The sequence below is a fragment of the Nestor notabilis genome, unplaced genomic scaffold (assembly GCF_000696875.1).
Source record: "Nestor notabilis isolate BGI_N333 unplaced genomic scaffold, ASM69687v1 scaffold1954, whole genome shotgun sequence".
Lineage (NCBI taxonomy): Eukaryota > Metazoa > Chordata > Aves > Psittaciformes > Psittacidae > Nestor > Nestor notabilis.
In genome coordinates, this window is record NW_009926672.1 from 52,132 (window position 1) to 70,724 (window position 18,593).

The 18,593-nt window shown below is 45.3% G+C and overlaps 1 protein-coding gene across 1 annotated transcript in view; it reads left to right on the plus strand.

The window, feature by feature from the left end:
- Window positions 1-9,952: 9,952 nt before the first annotated feature.
- The window catches only part of CCDC85C (coiled-coil domain containing 85C), a 43,441-nt gene continuing 34,800 nt past the window's right edge, over window positions 9,953-18,593 (plus strand). Inside the window, exons 1-2 of the mRNA XM_010013633.1 lie at window positions 9,953-10,184; window positions 13,791-13,867. Of these exons, the coding sequence (XP_010011935.1) occupies window positions 9,953-10,184; window positions 13,791-13,867 (309 nt within the window). The remainder of the gene's footprint in view (window positions 10,185-13,790; window positions 13,868-18,593) is intronic.

The window sequence follows — 18,593 nt, forward strand, 5'->3', positions numbered from 1 at the left end:
GAATCGTGTGGGATTGATTTTATTCTCCCTAGTGGCCAAATGCCTGGGCTCTCCTGGGCTGCCCTAGGCAAGGTGATGGTGCAGTTCTCTGCTTTGCTGTAATCACTGGGGGACATCCTGTGGGATGCTCCCCAGACACCTTCCGTTGCAGCAGGAGTTGCTCAGCATCCCATGGAAAGGGTCAGGGCTGGCAAAGCACCGGCTTTGTCGAGCACTTCCTAAAACTCCTGACTGAGGCTGGCAGTATGAGAGTAAGTCACAGTTATCAGGGAGATTTATCTGAGGATTGACTTGCTATTTCTAAATGATTTATCCTGTTTTACTCTAGTAGCATTGTACTATTAACTTATTTTAAACCAGGTTTTGTTTCCTATTGTCTTTATTATTTCAGTCCAGCCCAGTGATACACTGTAATCTGCTCTTCCATCTTTTTCTACTCCCTGTAGACATTGTGCAGTTAGGAAATGGTTAGATATCGTCTAGCCTTTCTTTCCAGACATTAATTATATGTTTACTGTATTCAGATTCTTAAGCCATACCACGTGTCACTTGCTTATGTATCTGGAGTCCCTGTTCTGCTCAGTTTTGGGTTATAGCATATTTTTGCCTGGCCTACTGCTGTTCCCAGCTGGCCCTGACAAAGCCCACGCTAGCTCAGCGTAGCCAACATGTTACACTTGACAGCCGTTCTCCTGGTTTAATTTCGTTTTGCTAACTCCCATGGCAGGGCAGCTGGTACAGGCAGGACAGGGAGGCAGGTAGGCACTGGGGCAACACTGCTTTCCAAAACAAGGATTTCCCTTTATCCTTGTGTAAGAATATGGGCAACAGCCTCTGGCTCCTCTTTAATTCATGTATTCATGAATTCATGAATTCATGTAATTCGATGGCACAAACAAGCTCCTCTATGACCCAGCTTGACACTGAAGGATTGCGAGTTAACTGTACGTACTTTATTGGTTTCATGTGTGGCTGTTTTTCCTGCCTGTACTGAGTCCTTAAAGGTGTTTGGGAAGAAACACACCTTCCTCCCACCATCATGCTGCCGTTAGTATGACTTAAGTGAGTTAAATTACTAGGCAATTACAGCACGTAATGTTTAACTACAATCTGCAGTAGGAGAGCACAAGCCTGAATGGTTTTGTGCTGCTAGGTGGAAAGGAGAAATTGGGTAGGGGAAGAGAGAAGAACCACCTCAGAAAATAGCCCAAATCAGAGGGGACCAGGTGGAGGGGAGCAGGGTCCCCTCGGTGCTCTGGACTGCAGCAGAGCTTTGCTTCCTGAAGCACTAGCTTTCTGGGAGAGACCAGCACATTAAACCAGCTAATCGCAAAATATTAATCCAAAATGGAACTATGTATGAATGTTGGGACATATGCAGGTACCCGTCCTAGCTGGTAGGAGCCACTAGCTCTACAAGTGTAGGTAGTTTTGGCAAATAGGGCTGGGCGCAGGGTTTCTGCCTGCAGTTCAGCAAGGCTTGGTATCCTTGGCCATAGAAATTTGTGCGTCTTTGACACAGAAGCGTACAATCCCCAACTCCAGAAGAGCTTAGCATGCAGGGATTTAGACATTCCCTGGCAATTGCCTTAAGCCATGGGCTCACAGCTATTTTAGGCTTTCTCCCTTTCTTTCTCTGAAGATCTGACCAGAAATTTCATCCTGAGCTAAAAATGGCATGAAATTGGATGCCTATGTTAAAAATGCTCTCTTAATAAATCAGTATTTTCCTATAAAACCTGCTTTACCTAAAAATTCCCAATCAGCCCTCAGCCCAATTAGTGTGGCAGGAGTGGGTGGTACCATGAAGCCGTGCGTCTTGCTCATCACTTGGGCAAGAGCCCTTCCCTGCCAGCCCAGGTGTGGGAATGAGGTTTGTTACTGGTACATAAAAGCCAGCCATGACTGGATAAATGCTTTTTGCTGGAAAAAGGCCAGCAACTTTTAGCACCTTTGTTACCTTGCACTTCTTTAGGCACAAGGGGAGAGATGGGGCAGCCAGCGCTGGGGCTAAGGGTGGGGTGTGGGGCAGTCGGGACCGGGGTGGGGGGATGGCAAATTCCTGGGCACACGATGAGCGAGCGTTGGGCTCCGGCGGGCCCCTGGGTGGAAGGACTTTGATCTGACTCCAGCCTTTTCCCACTGAGGCATCGCTTTTGAATGCGTTCCTGCTCTCAGCCTTGCCGTGCGCACTAGACAAAGGCGAGGGGAGCGGGAAGGAACAAGGGGGGGCTGTTTATCCTCATCAGGAATGGTTGAGTGGCCTGAGCCAATAGAGCCTATTTTTCATTAACCTAATCATTATTTTTTCTCACTGCCAGTTACATTTTTCCTGTCAGTACTCAGAAGGGCATCATTTGCATCTATGAGATTTATTTTTTAATAGGGGACTTCCTGGACGTGGTGGGGGTATTTGAGGAGTGGAAATTAAAGTTCAGTTTCTCTCTGGATGGAATAGGATTTTTGAGTTTTAATTATCACGCAGCTTGGATTCCTGACCGCATAGGAAAGGCTGGATTCCATTGTGTGGAGTGGGTAATTATGCAGCCCTCTTCTAGGCTCGCTGCGTTTATTGTCCAGAATAATCTTCCCGAGCAAAAAGGGGGAGCAGATTTACAACCCGAAATGCATTTCAGAGCCTCCTAAAGTTTCAACTTGATGTTTTCAAAGAAAGACTTTAGCAAATATTTAAGATCTTCTTATTTACCCTTTTAACAGAAAAGCCCACCATCCATTAATCTGGTAATCTGCCTTTACCCCTGCAGGTTGCTTAGGAAGTAGTTTTGTAAACTAAAGAGAGCACTTCTGCAGCTGTATTGCTTTGTGCTGTCTGTTTCTAAGCAGGATTCTTTCGAAGGCAGTGGGAATTTCTGCATAAATCCTACCGGCCAATTTGTATGTACAATGTCAAACATAAGATTTACAGCCATCTGAAACTTGGCAGTGCTTCTTACCTAGGAGGTAATGTTAATCTATTCAGGAGAAAATATTGGAGGATTCAAACAAACCTAAAATTTCAAAGCAAAACCCATTCACAACTCTTCTGTTTCATAAGGCTTTTGATTAACCTGATGTCTTTCTGAGAGGCTTTTGAACCATTGATGATTAGTAAGTTACTGTGAAAAAGGAGAAACTTTAGCAAAGGTCTTGTCAAATTCGGTGAAGCTTTTGCAACTGCAACAACCCTGCCAGATGTTTCAAGGGTGGGATCAAATCTGCGTGTGTTTGGGTGGGTTCAGATATGGGGGCAAATGTCTTGTGCAGCTCTGGTCAGTGTGATGAGTTCAAAGAGAAAACTACTGATTGTGGATGCTCACTGTTCCTTCTTGCTGAGAGTTGGATCAGCAATAGTGCCAAATGGAAAACAGGGAGCTGATTCTGGGATACGCTTGCACTCATTTCAATGGATTTGCAAGAGGGAATTAACAGGGCACTCGGGTGTCTAAACATTGCACATCAGCCTGTTTTCGAGAGCTTTCTGGCTGTGACAGTGACAAAGGGCTCTGAACCCAACTTGGCTTTCATTTGCAACTCTTTTTGGTTTCACTAGTGCAAACTCAAGAATCTTTGTGCTGCTGATAGCTACCTTCCAATCTTGAAAGATCATGTGGTTGTTTTGGGGAAGGTAGCAAAGGTAGCAGCTTATTCTGGGGGTTTCTGGACTTTTACAACAGCTTACGTCAACCTGATCTCCATTCCCCACATACTCAGTTTTCAAATTAGTACCTTTGTACTTTCAAATTAGTACTTTGGTACTTTGTACTTTCCCTTGTGCTGCCCTAAGACTTGTAGACATGGTCACGGCTGTGTCCGTAACCTTCTCCAGCCCCTTCCTCTGTCACGGTGACTATGAGCCTTGGACTGTCAGTGCTGCTGAGGCTGTTTCCTGGCGTTCTGCAGCTAGTCTGTATTTACTGAGCTCCTCTTTTTTAGGCTCTTTCAGCTAGAGACCATATGTTGTTACTATAGTCATACCGAGCCTCATGCATGTTGGCCTTCTGTGATTTAGGACTGAGAATTTCTTTGGAAAAGCTGGAAATTATAATGCTTAAGATAAGAACTCTCTTTTTATTGTGGAGGTACTAACTCTTGAAATCCCTGGCTGTATTTTAAAACATCCAACTGTTTCCAGTATAACATTTTTACTGCAAACATCCCATTAGTATTGGAGGGCCCTACTCCAGCACTCGTCTTCCCACACCGTCTTGCCAGCCCCGCTTTCTTCTTTGCCAGGCACCATGCAGTTAGGTGAGACTTTCTGCAGGTGAGGAAAAACCAAAATGTGTGGATGGTTTTAGATTTATTGAACTGACATGCCAATCAAAGGCTGTTTAGTGATTCCATTTTTGCCTTCAAATAATTGTGGTGCTTGCTTTCTTGAATGTAAGTGAAATAGCCTGAGATTTTCTCATGTGATACTTGGACAGGGTAGGCATGACAAGCAGAACTGAAGGGCTCTCGGCGTCACTTAACCATCTCTTTGCCTCAGGGCAGATTCAGCGATACCTAAACTACTCCTGACAGATGTTTATCTAACCTGCTCATGAAAGCCGCCTTCAGTGGCAATTCTACCACCTCCCAAGGCAGTATCTTCTAGCCCTTAAATACCCTTCTTATTAGGGAGCTTGCTTTTCCTGTGTGGACATGGAGAACAGTGTATTCAGTTCATCTTTTTTTGACAATCATTTACATATTTGAACCCTTACTTACCTAAAGGTTAGTAAGGGTTACTTACCTCTATGTTTGGTCTTTTCTTCTCCAAGTTAAACAATCTGGGTTCCCTTAAGCTCTCCTGCTGGATTATGCTTTCTACACTCTGATCCTTCTTATTTCTCTCCTGAATTCCTTCCAACTAGTCTGCATGAGTCTTGAAGCGTGATGCCTAAAACTAGACACAGATCCCTGTTGAAGATCTTTCATAGCACCAATGAAAGAGGATTATTTCCCCTGTTTACATACAGGGCTCTTTTTTCTGCATTACGATACACTGCTTTTGCCCCAGTGTGACACTGATTTGTGCACAGTTTACAGACTGCAAGAGGCCCCAAGATCCTTTCTCACAGAACTGCTGTGTACGAGGAATTGAAGGATGCTGCTGCAAAAGTTTAGGTTGACTTTGGCAGAGGCTTTGAGCGTAGCGTGCTGGCAGTGGGATTGGCTTAGTTAGCCTTTGGTTGCTGTTGTAGAGAATGGGACAGCAGCTACTGCAGTGGTAGCCCAAGTCAGGTGGGAAGGGTTGAGTTTTGGAGATGGGAGGGAGGAATTAAGTATCTAGATGGGAAGTGCAAATAAGTACAGCCTGTTGCCTTGGTTTCAGGGGTTTCCCCTCGGCTCATACCCTCTTGGTGAGTTCTAGAGGCTGCAGTATTCATCAAAGTGCCGCCAAAAGGAGGGCATGGAGCTAAGCGGGCTACTCTTTCTGAAGCCTCCAAACCATCCCAAATGTTTTGAGTTCTTTGTGGCTGGTGGAAAGCCACTAATCGGCTTTGGGGCTTTTTTTGGCTGGGTCACGTGACTGTGCTATCAAGATTAAAGCAGCACGAGGAAGGAAAAGAGGCTTAAACAGCTGAGGGTGCCTGGCAGGTCATTTTAACCTTTTCGTAATCATTAAAGCTGCAGAATCCCATTAGCAGTGAGTAACTTGCAGCTCCAGTCCCCAAATGAGCGCTGGTGACACAACGTACCATGCATCTCTGCCTTACCCTAAGGGAAAGTCCATCACAACTGGCTGGTAGGGCCCAAACTTCGAGCAGAGAGTCTGGCTGTTGCTTCCTGTGCATCGAGGAGTCCAATGAGAAGCAATCCATGGGTCTATGAGAAGTGGAGGATTTATCTCTCTGTATCTAAAATTAGACTCTCATGGAAGGTCCTGTTTAGGCCATACGGTGATAGATCAGCCCTTGCCCATCTGTGGCAATAGTGGAGAGGTACGGGATAAGGAAGATTATGATGATTTCCTAATTCACTGCTTTGGCACTGTTCAATGGGCTATGGCTTTACTCTGCCTGGATTGGCGACAGCAGAAGATCCTGCAGTGCAGCTCTGACTTGGAAAGCAAAACTTTCTGGATGGAGTTACATTGACTGAGGCATGAGGCAGTCAAAAAGCCTCTAGTTTGTTGAAGATAGTCATCTTTTCCTCTCTTACAAGTTTTTATGAGGACAGTATCATGTTCAGTGGTCAGTCTGATCTTCTGCTGTCCTTTCTCCAGCTTCTGCATCTTTTGTTGTCTGCTTCATATCAGCTAGGAGAAGCTGATAGCAAAATGCTGGTACTACAGTGTCTGGAAGGGAGAATTGCTCTAATCCACCTATGATTTGAACGTTGTTGTAGAATTGTCCTTTCTGCACCCAGGCAATCCTTCACTGAGTACATCTATGTAGTTGCACAGTGCGCCCAGGCAGCTGGTGAAGGTGCCATCCTCTGCAAGCAGGCTTACAAGGAGAGCTGTGGAAAGCCCTGGAGAGCCACAGCAGCGCTGTCTGTCCCTGCTCACTCCCAGCAGCAGAAGAGCCGCTACCGGTTGTCCCCCTCAGGAGAGGGGAAGTGTGGTGTCACACTACAAGACTGGGAGGTGTTTTACTACCTTCCCTTTAAGCAGGTTTTATGGGTTGAGTGGGTTAGAGATCCTGAGATGCAAGTGATTCCAGTGGTTCCTACAGTGCTATTCCTTGATAGAAGGACAGCTCCCGTGAAGATTGTAATGTAAAGGTCACCCAAGCAAGGAAGGAGAAAGTGGTGGTTGCTTTCTGATGGGACAAGACAGCTCTCTTCCAGCTGCGCTGCAGTACATGGGGCACACATGCCTGGTATCAGGATATCTTGAGCTCCTGTTGACAGTTGTCATAGACAGATGTTTTCCTGTGTGTGGAGATGATGTCATGGCTGGAAGTTACAGTAGGGAGCTGTAAAAACTCAAGTCAGGAGAGACCTTATCAAATGGTTACAGACTGACTTGAGGCCGCTAAGCTCCCAGACAGGCCTAATGAACTGGAACTGAGTTAGGAACGTGTGGTCTTGAAAAACTTGAGAGCTCATAGTTACAGGCTTGCTATGAAATGTTAATTACATAGCTGCAGTAGCATATGTTACATCCTGCCAGAGCAGCATTTAGCGACAGCACAGCACATCACCAGTGCATAACCACTGCCTTGTGAGAGTTAAAAAAATGTGTATTAGTTAAGACCAGATTTCTTTGCTATTTGTGATTAGACTGGTAACACACTTCTCTCTTGTTTTGACTAACGTTTGTATACCTGTTCTATACCTGAGTTATCACCTGCACCTTAAAAATGAGGTCTGACCCTGCCAGTCTTACAAAGACAGGTGTTATCATGGGTGGCTTTGGATGCTCCATATGGGCCTTTTAGTTATTTGACATAGTCTAATGCAGAGTTTATTCAGGGGAAGTGTGCTGCATCATCTCAGCTATGGAAATAATGACATTTGGCCTTAGTTCTGTTTCTGTAAGTGCCCTCCTGACACCTCTTTAACGCTGCCCAGCAGAGTGCAGAAGAAACTATTCCCTGCACAACCCACAGTGAATGAGGTGGTGGGACAAGAGGTAGAGCAGGTTGGTATGGTTTGCTTGCAGAGGATCTTGCAAAGCTACAAAAGGCAGGGACTTTCTGTCTGCCATAGACCTCGTCATTGTGTATTGTCTTACCGCATCTCAAGGGAGACCCCAAATTATGCACAAACTCCTACCTGGAGAGATATGGGGATTTGGGTTAGCACAGGATGGTATTCTGGACCTGAGAGAAGGAGGGTTTAGGTCAGTGAGGTGGTGGGCAAAGGTGGTGGGTTTGTCCATCTCTCAGTAATTTTGCTTTAATGACAGTATATGAAGATACATGGGTTTCATCTGCTTCCCAGATGCTCTGAAAGAGTGCTGTTTGCTTAATAAATCAACTTCCTTACAAGTGTGCTGGCCTATCCTGCTTGTCTGTGTCAAGAAGCAAAACCAGCAGAGCAATACAAATCTGAAATGTGGTGCTGAAGAGCAGAGGTGTGATAACAAAACTTCCAACAAACAGCAAAATGTTTTACTGAACACAGGTGAAGGCCTGTTTATGAGACAATCTTTGATGGAAGGGAAGGAAGCGAAAATGTCAGCATCCCATCACATGAAGGAGGAGGTGGCAGCTGGCCACAAGATGCTAACCTGGCACAGCATCACTCCTTCCTGCATCTTTCCTCCTTGGGTTTGGATTATGGAGAATCGCGTTAGGGATGATGCTTTTTATGAGGACAGAAAGATCCTTGTTTGCAGGACATTGACAAAACATAGCTGTGCATACTGTCTCATATCATGCTTTGTAAAAGCAGCTCCTGGAGAAAAAATGCAGCGTGAGGCAGCGGGTGTCCAGCCTTGCTTGATGGGGGGTGTGGGGCACCTCCCTCGTGCATGTGAGGACAGTGCTGGAATGGGGCACCACGGTCCTGACCTGCCAGCCAGCACCCCATCCGGACACTGCATAACCACCTCTTTGCAGCAGATGTTGAAAAGACAGACCAAACCTCAGTGGGATGCTGTGGAAGGGGACTGAGGCACCTTTGTTGGCTCAAGTTTGCTTGTGGCAACTTGTTTCATATTGCCCAGGCTAGGAACCATCCTGCCGCATGTCCCATCAGAGGGCTCTTGACAGCTTTCTTGTCTCACGGACACCAGCAGTAACTTTTCCTTGCAGCTCTGCTGTGAACCACCCTAAGAAAAGGGATTCATTTTTTTCCTTCGTTCTTTTAAGTGCTAAAACCTCGTTATTAAAAAGTCTTAAATGAAAGTGTCTCAGTCGCAAACAAGCCTCTGCTCTGTGTGCCTGTGGTTTGAAGAAATGACATAGAAGGAAACAAAAACATTTATTTTGCTACTATCAAAATAAATGTATAATTCATAGTATTTACCTCTCTGACACATTCTTCTGAAATCTCAGATGAGAATCAGAACGGTTCCAGTATTTCCAAGTGCCTTTTCAAATGACACTGTTCTGTGCTCTGCAGGCTGAAAGTTTGTTTTCATTGTTAAAACAGTTTCTAATTTATGTTTTAAAAAAGCTTCAGGAGTCAGGCGGTTCCCTGCTCTCTCAAAGGCTGAGCTAAAACAAGGTAGAGTGATTTGTCTTGCCTCAATTTAGTTGTAGTGAGTATTAAGTGGTTTATCTATGTGGAGAAAAGTTACTCAGCTAGATTACATCCAAGTTGAATTACACCCTGTTCCAGGTGGGGTATATATTTAAGACAGTAAATCTTGAGGAGGGTGGATAACAGTAATGCTCTTTTTTAGGCTGGAATGTGACTCTTCCACCTCTCTTGGAGAAAACGTGCGGCGTGACATCCAGTTAGTTTTTCAAAGGCTTTGTGAAGAAACGGGACTTCAGGTTTTACAGCTCTGTGAACAATTTAGCTTGAAGCATCTACACTGTACAAGAGATCAATGGCTCATGGTGATTATGGTTTTCATCCATTTTGCTGTTGCAGGTAGCAGCCTGGAGGGCACGATGCCGTCTCCCCAGCCTCCTCTTCTGTACCAGGGTGATGGTTGGCTGTGACAGGGAGGGTGTTGTGTGCGAGGTGAGATATTCTGATGGGAAATTCCTTCCCTCTGGTGCCATCTGGTCCACTGTGGCACCCATTGCTCATGCAGCTGTGCTCATGGCCCTGAGGAGTAACTGGAGGAGGATGTTGGTGCTGTTGTCATCCCAGGTGGCACTGAGTGCCAAACCATCCTCCCAAAAAATTTATCCTTGACCACCTTGCTTAGCCTTGACCGTGTGTCTTTGGCCTTGTCTGCTTCCCTGATTCCGTACCTCCCTTTCACTGTGCTAGAGCTAGCTGGCATAGTTTTCCAGCCAGGCTAGGACAAGGTGTCAGGTCAGTGGCAAGGCACCAGCAGGCATGGATGGACTCAAAGTCGGTGCCGCAAGGTGGTGGCTGGGTGGGTGTGCTTGGGGGCATGCCCCAGCACCCAGGTCTGGGAGCTGCTCCTGCCAGTGAGGAGAGGGCAGTGGGGCTGGTGAAGATGGAGCATTCCTCACAGCTTGTGGCAGGCTTTGACAAGGCGATGAGCACCATTTGTTTAATTTATAATGAAGGGGGCGAGGGGGTCCAAGCCATGAGTGATTCAGCTCTGCTGCCTCTCCTGGGTGGGTCAGCAGGGCCGTCCTTGCCCTATGGCTCTGGGGGAGGTAGGAGAGGAGGGAACCTCTGATAAGAGGAAGGTCAGAGGCAGAAAAATGTTGGGAATGTGTTTCTTGATCTAATGTGGAAGAGGCACAGCCTAGGGTTTCTCTGCTCAGCCCAGCAGTGTTACTGCCTGCTGCCATGAGAGCTGTGGGGTTTTTAAACCCAAGATCAAGATGCAAGTGGCTCACTTGGCACCTACTTCAACACAGGCAGGTGGAGGCAGTTAATCTGTGAGGGCACAGCAGCAATGGTGATGGCTCTGAGCGCTGTTTCTCAGCCTTAGCCTGGGATGGAGCATCTTCTGCTGACAGAAAAGCTCAGTTGCTTTTTTTTCTTTTTTTCCTCCATATATTTTGTGTTGCTGTGGAGTGTTGTCTGGTTGAGGTCAAACATCGGACATGGTTTGGGGTTGAACAGTGGTGATTGAAGAATTCTAGTGAATCTCAGAGCAAGCTTTCAATACTGAGGGTAACTCTAGAGTGTTGTGGGGATGCAGGGATGTGTTCCTTTGTTTTTGGTTTTTTTTTTGCAAGGCATGTGAAAGCGAAGTGAGGAAATAATTCTCTTTCAATTTCCTTTTCTTTGGCAGACATGCCCTATTTTTTCCATCAACCAACCAGTCAGTCCTTGTAGCATTCGGGGCCTGAACACAACAGCTTCTGTGTCACCATTCATCCTCTTAACATGAATTTCCTGTAGCTGTTAGCAGTGCTGGAACCCACCACAAGCACATGTTGAAGAGGTTGCTCACGAGGTTCAGGTTGCCTGCCTCCGTCTTGGGTAACTTCCCACTGTGCTTGAACGCAGAGCTGCTGGAGAGGACCTCCTGCAGTTTCTCTGCTCTCCATGGGCACAGAACTCTGAGAAAGAGCTTGTTTGCATCAGAAATAGGATTTTTTTTGGTTGCTGTGGACGTGATGTGGTGATCCACGATATAAACACTTAGTAGTGGTGACAGAGTACGAAGGTAGGGGGGAATGCTGCATATAGCAGGCTCCCTGCCACCTGGGAAACAGGCTTGGGCTACTAAGAGGCAACAGGATTAGTCGGTGCTGTGGGTCTTGTGGAGTCTATGTCTGTTACCAGCATCACATTGGGATCTTCTTTAGCATTATCTAACATTTTTACAATTGTTCATGCAAGTGTTGCTGTCTGCCCAATTTATGCTCACAGGGGCTGCGCTTGATCCAGAGGCATATCTCTGATTCCCAGGCAGGCATGGATGGAGCCTTTCATTGACACCACTTTGAATCCTTCCTTGAAGCTGCTTTGAATGCCCTGATACTTTGAGATAAAAATCAGGATTTGTTGTATCAGGATCACTGCGTTCATTGTGTAGAGGCACTTGGCTCTGCTGCTGCCCTGCTAGCGTGCAGGTACAGGGCAGGCAGGCAAGGACACCTTATCTGACCAGATCTACTGATGGAGGCTGTTGTATCCAGCACAGGAGTGGAATGGTGGAGCCTCTGGTTGTCTTCAGACTGACGTGGAGACTGTTCCTGGAACTATTTAGCCAAACAGTATTATTGGACTGAATTTAGGGGTAAGTTAATAAAGTGTAGTGGCCTGGGGCACAGAGGAGGTCAGACCAAAGGGTCCGTTGTACTCCTGGCGTTGTATTTAAGAGTCTTAAACTCCCCTCTCGTCCTGCTGGAGGACAGATTCATTACTAATTCGACAAGTTGTTCAAGCTGATGCTGAATCTTGCTGACTTAAGCACCAATCTTCAGCAGTGTGATACTCACCACCTTTTCATATGCATGACTAAATTCAGATGTTGTTGGCACAAGGCATTTGCAGGGGAGGTGCTATGGATTGATCCTATAACCTATAGAATCTACTTGGTTTGCCCTCTTCTCCTCTGATCTGGAGACCCCTCCCACATTGGGGCTGTTATTGGACAGTTTGTGGTCCCTGCAGCTGAAGGTGATATTGCTGTGAACTTTACCACCACTTGAACTGTTCACTGAACTTACATAGCTTCCTACAGTGTCATCTTAACCTTTTTCATGAGGACAGTTTGGATTTCCTTGGTTTGGATGAAGCACAATCCACACAAAAAAGTGAGCATGTTTCCTCTGAGAGTGTTTGTGCTTTAGATGGGCACTTGACTTGATCCATCCTGCTGTTCCTTTATGTGCAGTTTGGCACTTGTCTATGGCAGCACTTTTTCAAGAATATTCCAATTTTTCTCTTGAATGGTCAAAGCACTCTCAGTGATTAACTACAGCCTGCATGCTAGCTCTTCTGCTAAACTGCCCCCAGGGTGGCCAAGAAACAGCATCCAGGCTTGTGCTGAGTGCACTTGGTAGCTACTGGCAAAGGCAGAGATAAGCTGTTTAGCACAGAGCCAGCCTAAACCTTACATGTGTGCATGGGCGCATGTTCGTGTGCGGGGAGATGCAGGCAGTGGTGCCTGCTAACCATGGTGGGGCTGATCCTGAAGGGTGCTGACAGTTGGCGACACACACCGGCCGGCATCAGCACAGCTGCTCATTGATTCACGCTTGGTGGGAAACCCTACAGTTGAACAGTGGCTTTTGCAGACTTACCATGATAAATGAAATGAGGTAAAATATAATTCCATTTTGCAGAGCCCCTTTAGCAGTGCAGAAAATGTTTGGGGGTTTTTGTACACTTAAGCTGCAAAACCTTTTTCCTGCTGCTGTAACAACTCACAGCGTCTGCCACCAACGTGGAGGGGAAATTCTGCAAACATCTAGGTGGCTGGAAGGAACTGTTGCGAACCACTAAGCTGTAATGAAAATGGAGAAAAGGTTTTCCCAGGTTCCTTTAGTTTCTTCCCTTGGAATTTGCAAATGTGTTGCTTCAAAGCACATTTCAAAACAAGAATCGGATGTTTTGGAGAGCAGTAAGCCACCCACATAGCTCTCCAGCAAGTTATCTTCTATGCCGGGTCACCCTATCTGGTGTTGCTGTCTTACTGCAATGGAAAACTGGCCGTTACATTCTTTCAGGTCGAATATTACCATTTTATTTGAGAGTTTTCTGTATTTTATTCTCCTGGAATTTTTCTATTTGGTGTTATGTGCTTCCACTAGAAAAAACAGATGTCCTGGGCTGGCACTTGCTGTGTGCGCCAGGCTGTGTGCATGCTGCAGCTCTATGGCCTTGCCGTGTACAGTTCTTCCCCTTTTACAGCACTGGGAGTTTTGGCAGTGATCTCCTTGTAGAGTTGTGCCAGCCACTTATTTTTGTAAGGTTTTCAGATGTTTTTGAAAGAAAAAAGGCACGTGTGTGGAGGGGTTGTTTGTTCAAGCCTAAAAGGAAACATCTTGTTCTGTTGTTGAGTATTTTGGTACATTTTAGATGAATGAGCATGGCTTTCAAAGCTAGGAAAGTACTTTTATAAAATTATGAAACACAGTATTTCAACTTCACTTTCCTTCTTTACTTGCTCACTCCCTAACCTAGTGGCACTGACATGAGATCACATGATATTCCCCTCCTCACCCAATACACTTGGGATTTTATTCATTTAGTCTCTCTCAAACATGCCTTCCACAGAGTGGGAAAACGTATCACTGTCTGTCAGTACTTGCTGTAGCACAAGAAGCTTAAATGTATTTTTTTCTCTTTTCCTAAAGATTCGTCTTCCAACTACATCAGGCAACTTGAAACAAAAGTGAAACTGCTGGAGGATGACAACAAGCTTCTTTCCCAGGTAGGTTTTTTATTGCCTAATAGATATTAATGTGGCTTAGTTCTCCTGTTTCCTTATGGTTGTGTCTGACTGCCCACTTGAATGCACAAAGGTTTTTGGTGGACATACTGGACTTTACATATCAAGCACCCACTGGTGGAATTTGGTCTCCTTTTGTCAAAAAAAAAAAAAAAAAAGGAGGAAAAGGAAAAAAAAATAAACCCTCTGTTAGTGTCTGTGTGTGTTTCAGAGATGCATTTACACTTCCCTGCAGAACACCTTGATCCATCCTGCTTTTGGGGATGCTGTGAGAGTCTGGTGCTGCCTGTGCCCTTGCTGTAGGATTTTGTCTTACTTGCCCATTTACATTGGCTTTAATCTTGTTGAAAGAGGAGGCTGTAGTCAAAAGACAGCCTTGGGAATGGTTTTGTGCAGTGTTGGCTCCCAGCTTTTATTTGAGATCTTGCTTAAATCTGAACAGACCTCTCTAAACTGGCACTTTTTGCTTGCATCTGCCCTTCAAAGTCTATTCCACATGCCACTGGGCTTTTGATCACTCCTCGTGCTTACCTATCTGTATACAGCAATATCAAGCAGTAGGAAAAAAACAGTCATTCTGTCTGGTATGTCCCCTGGATGCCCCCATAAAACACCGTGCTTACTGTAAACAGGGGCAGCTTTGCTGAATTCAACTGTCTGTTAAACCATTGGAAGAGGTAGCCTTTTTCTCTTGTTCTTTGCATCCTTTCACTGTTGTCTGTTCTACCTCCCTTGCATTTTAAAGGTTTTTTCTATACTTTGCTTCTTACTTCAAGCACCAAGTTTCACGGTCATTTTGTTCCAAATTCTTTCCAATTATAAAGACTGGAAATGAAAAAAACCCTCCTAATTATTTAAAAGAAAAAATACCTTTTTGCCAGTTTATGTTGTGCTGTTCTTTGCATTTCACCAAGTCTGAAAACAGACTGCTCCAGGATCTATGTTTCTAAAACATCCCTGTTAAAGGGTGAAGGATCTATGCTTACTGAAATGTCAATAAAATAATTTTGTCAAACCTTGATTTTACTGAAATACACATTTTAACCTGACCGTGAGCTTTTTTTTTTGACAATCACCCCAAATTTCCAGTGTACTCATTAGCAGTGCTAGCTGTGAAACAAAACTCACAGGGCACCAAAGAGTTAAAGCCCCCAAAGGGTGCACAACTCAACAGCTACCGAGTGGCTTCATGTATTAATCAATTGCTAATTCAATTTTAACTCCCTTTGTCTTTCTTCCAACCCTGAGTGAGCTGGTGGCGGTCGAAACCCCAAGACCATTTAATTGGAGCTGTTGATAAGTAGATGGGCTGTGTGTGGGCAGCTGGGATGCACATGGATTCGGGAATGGGCTTGATGTGCCCTTGGCCCAGCTTTGTCCTGCCACAGCTGGGCACATTACTCCATCAGATCTGCCTTATGAGGTCAAAAAAAACCAGTGGCTAGTAATTAATCAGGGGTAAATTAATAGGAGCTGAATAGCTGCTTGGGCTTATTGCATTGGTAAGGTGAAGCCCAGTCAGTCTGGGAGCACGTGGTGCTGAAGCAGCCCCATAAGCCCTTCCTCTTCTTACTGTCCTGGGTGGGAAGGCTGTGCCTTTTCCTCTCCTCAGGTGCACAACTCTCCTCAGGTGTCCTCACCTTTCAGGCTGTATCCCTATGGATGTTTGAATCCAGGAGGGAAATGATTTTAAAACAGCTCTATGCTATGGTGAAGGCCAGATGCCTCCCCAGCAGCAGCAGGCACCAATGACAACATGGCTGTGATCCTCCATGCAGCTCCTGTGCGATGTCTTAATGGCCCTCCAGAAAGACCAGGATCTGATCTATTTTAGGTCACACTCAGGAATACTTCTTTTTATCATACACAGCTTTCCTTACGGCATAGAAGTGTTGAAGCTACCATGGTCTGAGTAAACTCCCTGGGAATACTGAGCTGCATCACCTCCATATCTGTCATGCTACAAACCTAGATTTGGGCTTTTTCTCTTTCAGTGAGAAAGATGAGGAAAATCTGTATAGACACGAACTCACATGCATATGTACACGTTGCTCCCAGCACTTCCCTGGAAAAGTATAATCCACTTCCTGTATTCTTACTTGCTTCATCTGATTGGAAAGTGTTCAGCTGTTCCCATGCGGATCTTGGGATAAGACTCTAGTCGAAAAGGATCCTGGCAAACTTTCTTCTGTTTTTAAAGCTGCCTGGTGATCCTGGCTGTTTGAACTCTGCAGTGCCAAACTGGCTTGTCAACACCAAAGTCACATTTTAACTCGGCTTGGCTTCCTCCCTGGGAGTATTGACATTGTAATAGTATTTGCAGTCTGGTGTCAAGAAGTTCTATCACCAGCATGCTGAGGAGTGATGAAACCTCACGTCCTAAGTAACAAACAGTGCCTGTGCATTAAAGGATTAACAAATCAGTAGTGGTTATGGAAGTCTTTCTGGCTTCTTTCCAATTGCTAAACATAGAGCTGAAATGGTGCCTCATCCAGAGACACCCGAGAAGGCTGGTGCTGCAAATGAAATTGCAAGTTTACAGGAGGATTTATATTACAGTGTCCGGTGACACAATGCCTCTTTGCTAGGTGCTGCATCCTGAGTGAGATTTCTTGCTTTATCTTCTTCGGCATCTGGGGCTGGAAGCTATGCTGAGAGGTGGTGTCTTTGTACCACCTTCAGGTATGGGATTAAGTTGGTGCAGGGGTCCCCAGCCTGAACTTTTTCTTGGGCTCCCCAACATCCCCTTTCTCTACCATCAGAAGAAGAGCTCTCCAGCCCGTGCCAAGGCAGCTGCTCTGTGCTTTACGTGTTACCTACAGCACACTTGTGCTGGGATTCACAGTTCTCTTTTCCTGGTGACTCATTTGAACAGATTAATGGTGAAAGCTTTTCCTGCCTTTGGGAGACCAAGAAGTACCATCTCATGAGCCACACTTTGCAGTGGGAGGAAATTTAATGGAGAAGTGGATGTTACTTATGATAGCCATGCGTGGATTTATTTGGTTCCTTTGGTTTATAAGCCTGCATTTCCAGCTGGGAGACGAGCTGCTTCTGACATTGCTAACCCATCAGCAGTCATCACTCTTCCCAATCTCCTTTCTGTGAGCAGAAGCGGACTCCAGCTGTATACCTTTCTTTGACTCAGGTTTACACTGTAATGTTTTGCTGGCATGGCTGTGTTAACTATAAAGTCATGCTCTTGGATAGCATTGCTGTGCTGGCAAAATCCCTGGCAGGAATTGTAACAATGCACAGTTTTTGTTGCCCTGGTTTATACTGGCTGGGGAGATACAGTAGAGAATGCTGTTACCAGAAAGGGGCCCTTAACGCCTGCTCACCGATGGTGGTACTTCTCTGTGATGTAAGTAAGCACAGTGGCAAAGCCCCTGCAGAGCAGATGGGGACCTCAGTGTCCTGGGGTGGATGGTGTCAGACTTTCTCACCAGTGTAGCTAGTTTCTGGAAGTTTTAGTCAAGGTGTAATGAAGATGAATGTAAGCTCTGAGGGATGTTGTGTGTTGGCTTTGGAGAGCTTCACAGGCTTCATTTTTATAGTCTCAAATTCTCTATGGAAGAAGCACCCTAAGTTCTGCTGTGTGCGTGTAATTAATCTATGCAATATCATGTGGGAGAAGTCCTGCTTTTCCGCTGTGTCATTGTAGGAATTGCCCAGAAGAGCTGGTGTTAATGTCTCTTTCGTGGTGTCTGGTTGCCTAGGATGAGAGTGCCTTCCATATTGCTAAGATATAACCCCTGAGATGGGAGACCATATTTGCTTTCCATTCCTCTGAGCTGAAAGTGTTTAAGCAGAAAATAGACCCCTTCAGCCACCTCACACTGCCCCGTAAACTAAAAATGTATTTGTAATTACAGCCTTTCCCCTCAAGATTAGAGAAACCTGTTTTGATGAGCTTTGGGAGCTCCAAAGGTAAATTCTGGTTAGTTTTATAACTAGTGTATACATTTAGACAAACTTCTGGCCATTCTCTCACGTTATTTTTCATTTTCAGCCATTCTGTACAATGGCAAGGGTTGGGCACTTTTAGCTAAAACTGAAATTTACAGGCTTTGTGGACTCATCACCCTGTTCTTCACAGCATAACATGATGGGCTGGCTGTCAAGACTTCTTTTGGTTTATAGTCTTTGCTGAGCTGTGTCTGGCTTTTCCCAAAAAGGAATGCCTGAGGCCTTTTCCTTCTGAAGGCCACGTTGCACACCTTTGTTTCAAAAAGCCCACTTTTGAACAGAGCAGATGTATTGGGCAGGTGAGACTCAGAGTAACTGGACGTTTGACAATGAGGTCCTGGTGCATCTCTCAGGGAAAATTTCAGGTCCCCTGGTCAAGATCAGAAATACAAAAAATTCTTCTCTGGGGAGTGGAAAACCCTTGGGATTTATGAGGAACATAAAATTATTGAATTAAAATTGCCAAATAGACTTCACTATTACCAGCACTTCACAGCATTTCAGCATCTGCCTGCTGGCTGAAGGGGGTTTAGAGCATCCTGGAAGGTCTCGAAAACTGTGGTTAGTACTGTTTTTAAGAAACTGCACACTTAGCCTGAATTAAAAGAAGGCTGCAGCTGTACAGATAGTAAAATAATAGTAAATAATGCCTGTAAACACTGCTGTTAGAGCAGAGTTGAGGTTTTTGAACTGGCAACTTCCATGGTGAGGGCTTCTACAGGCTGCCTCAATTCTTCTT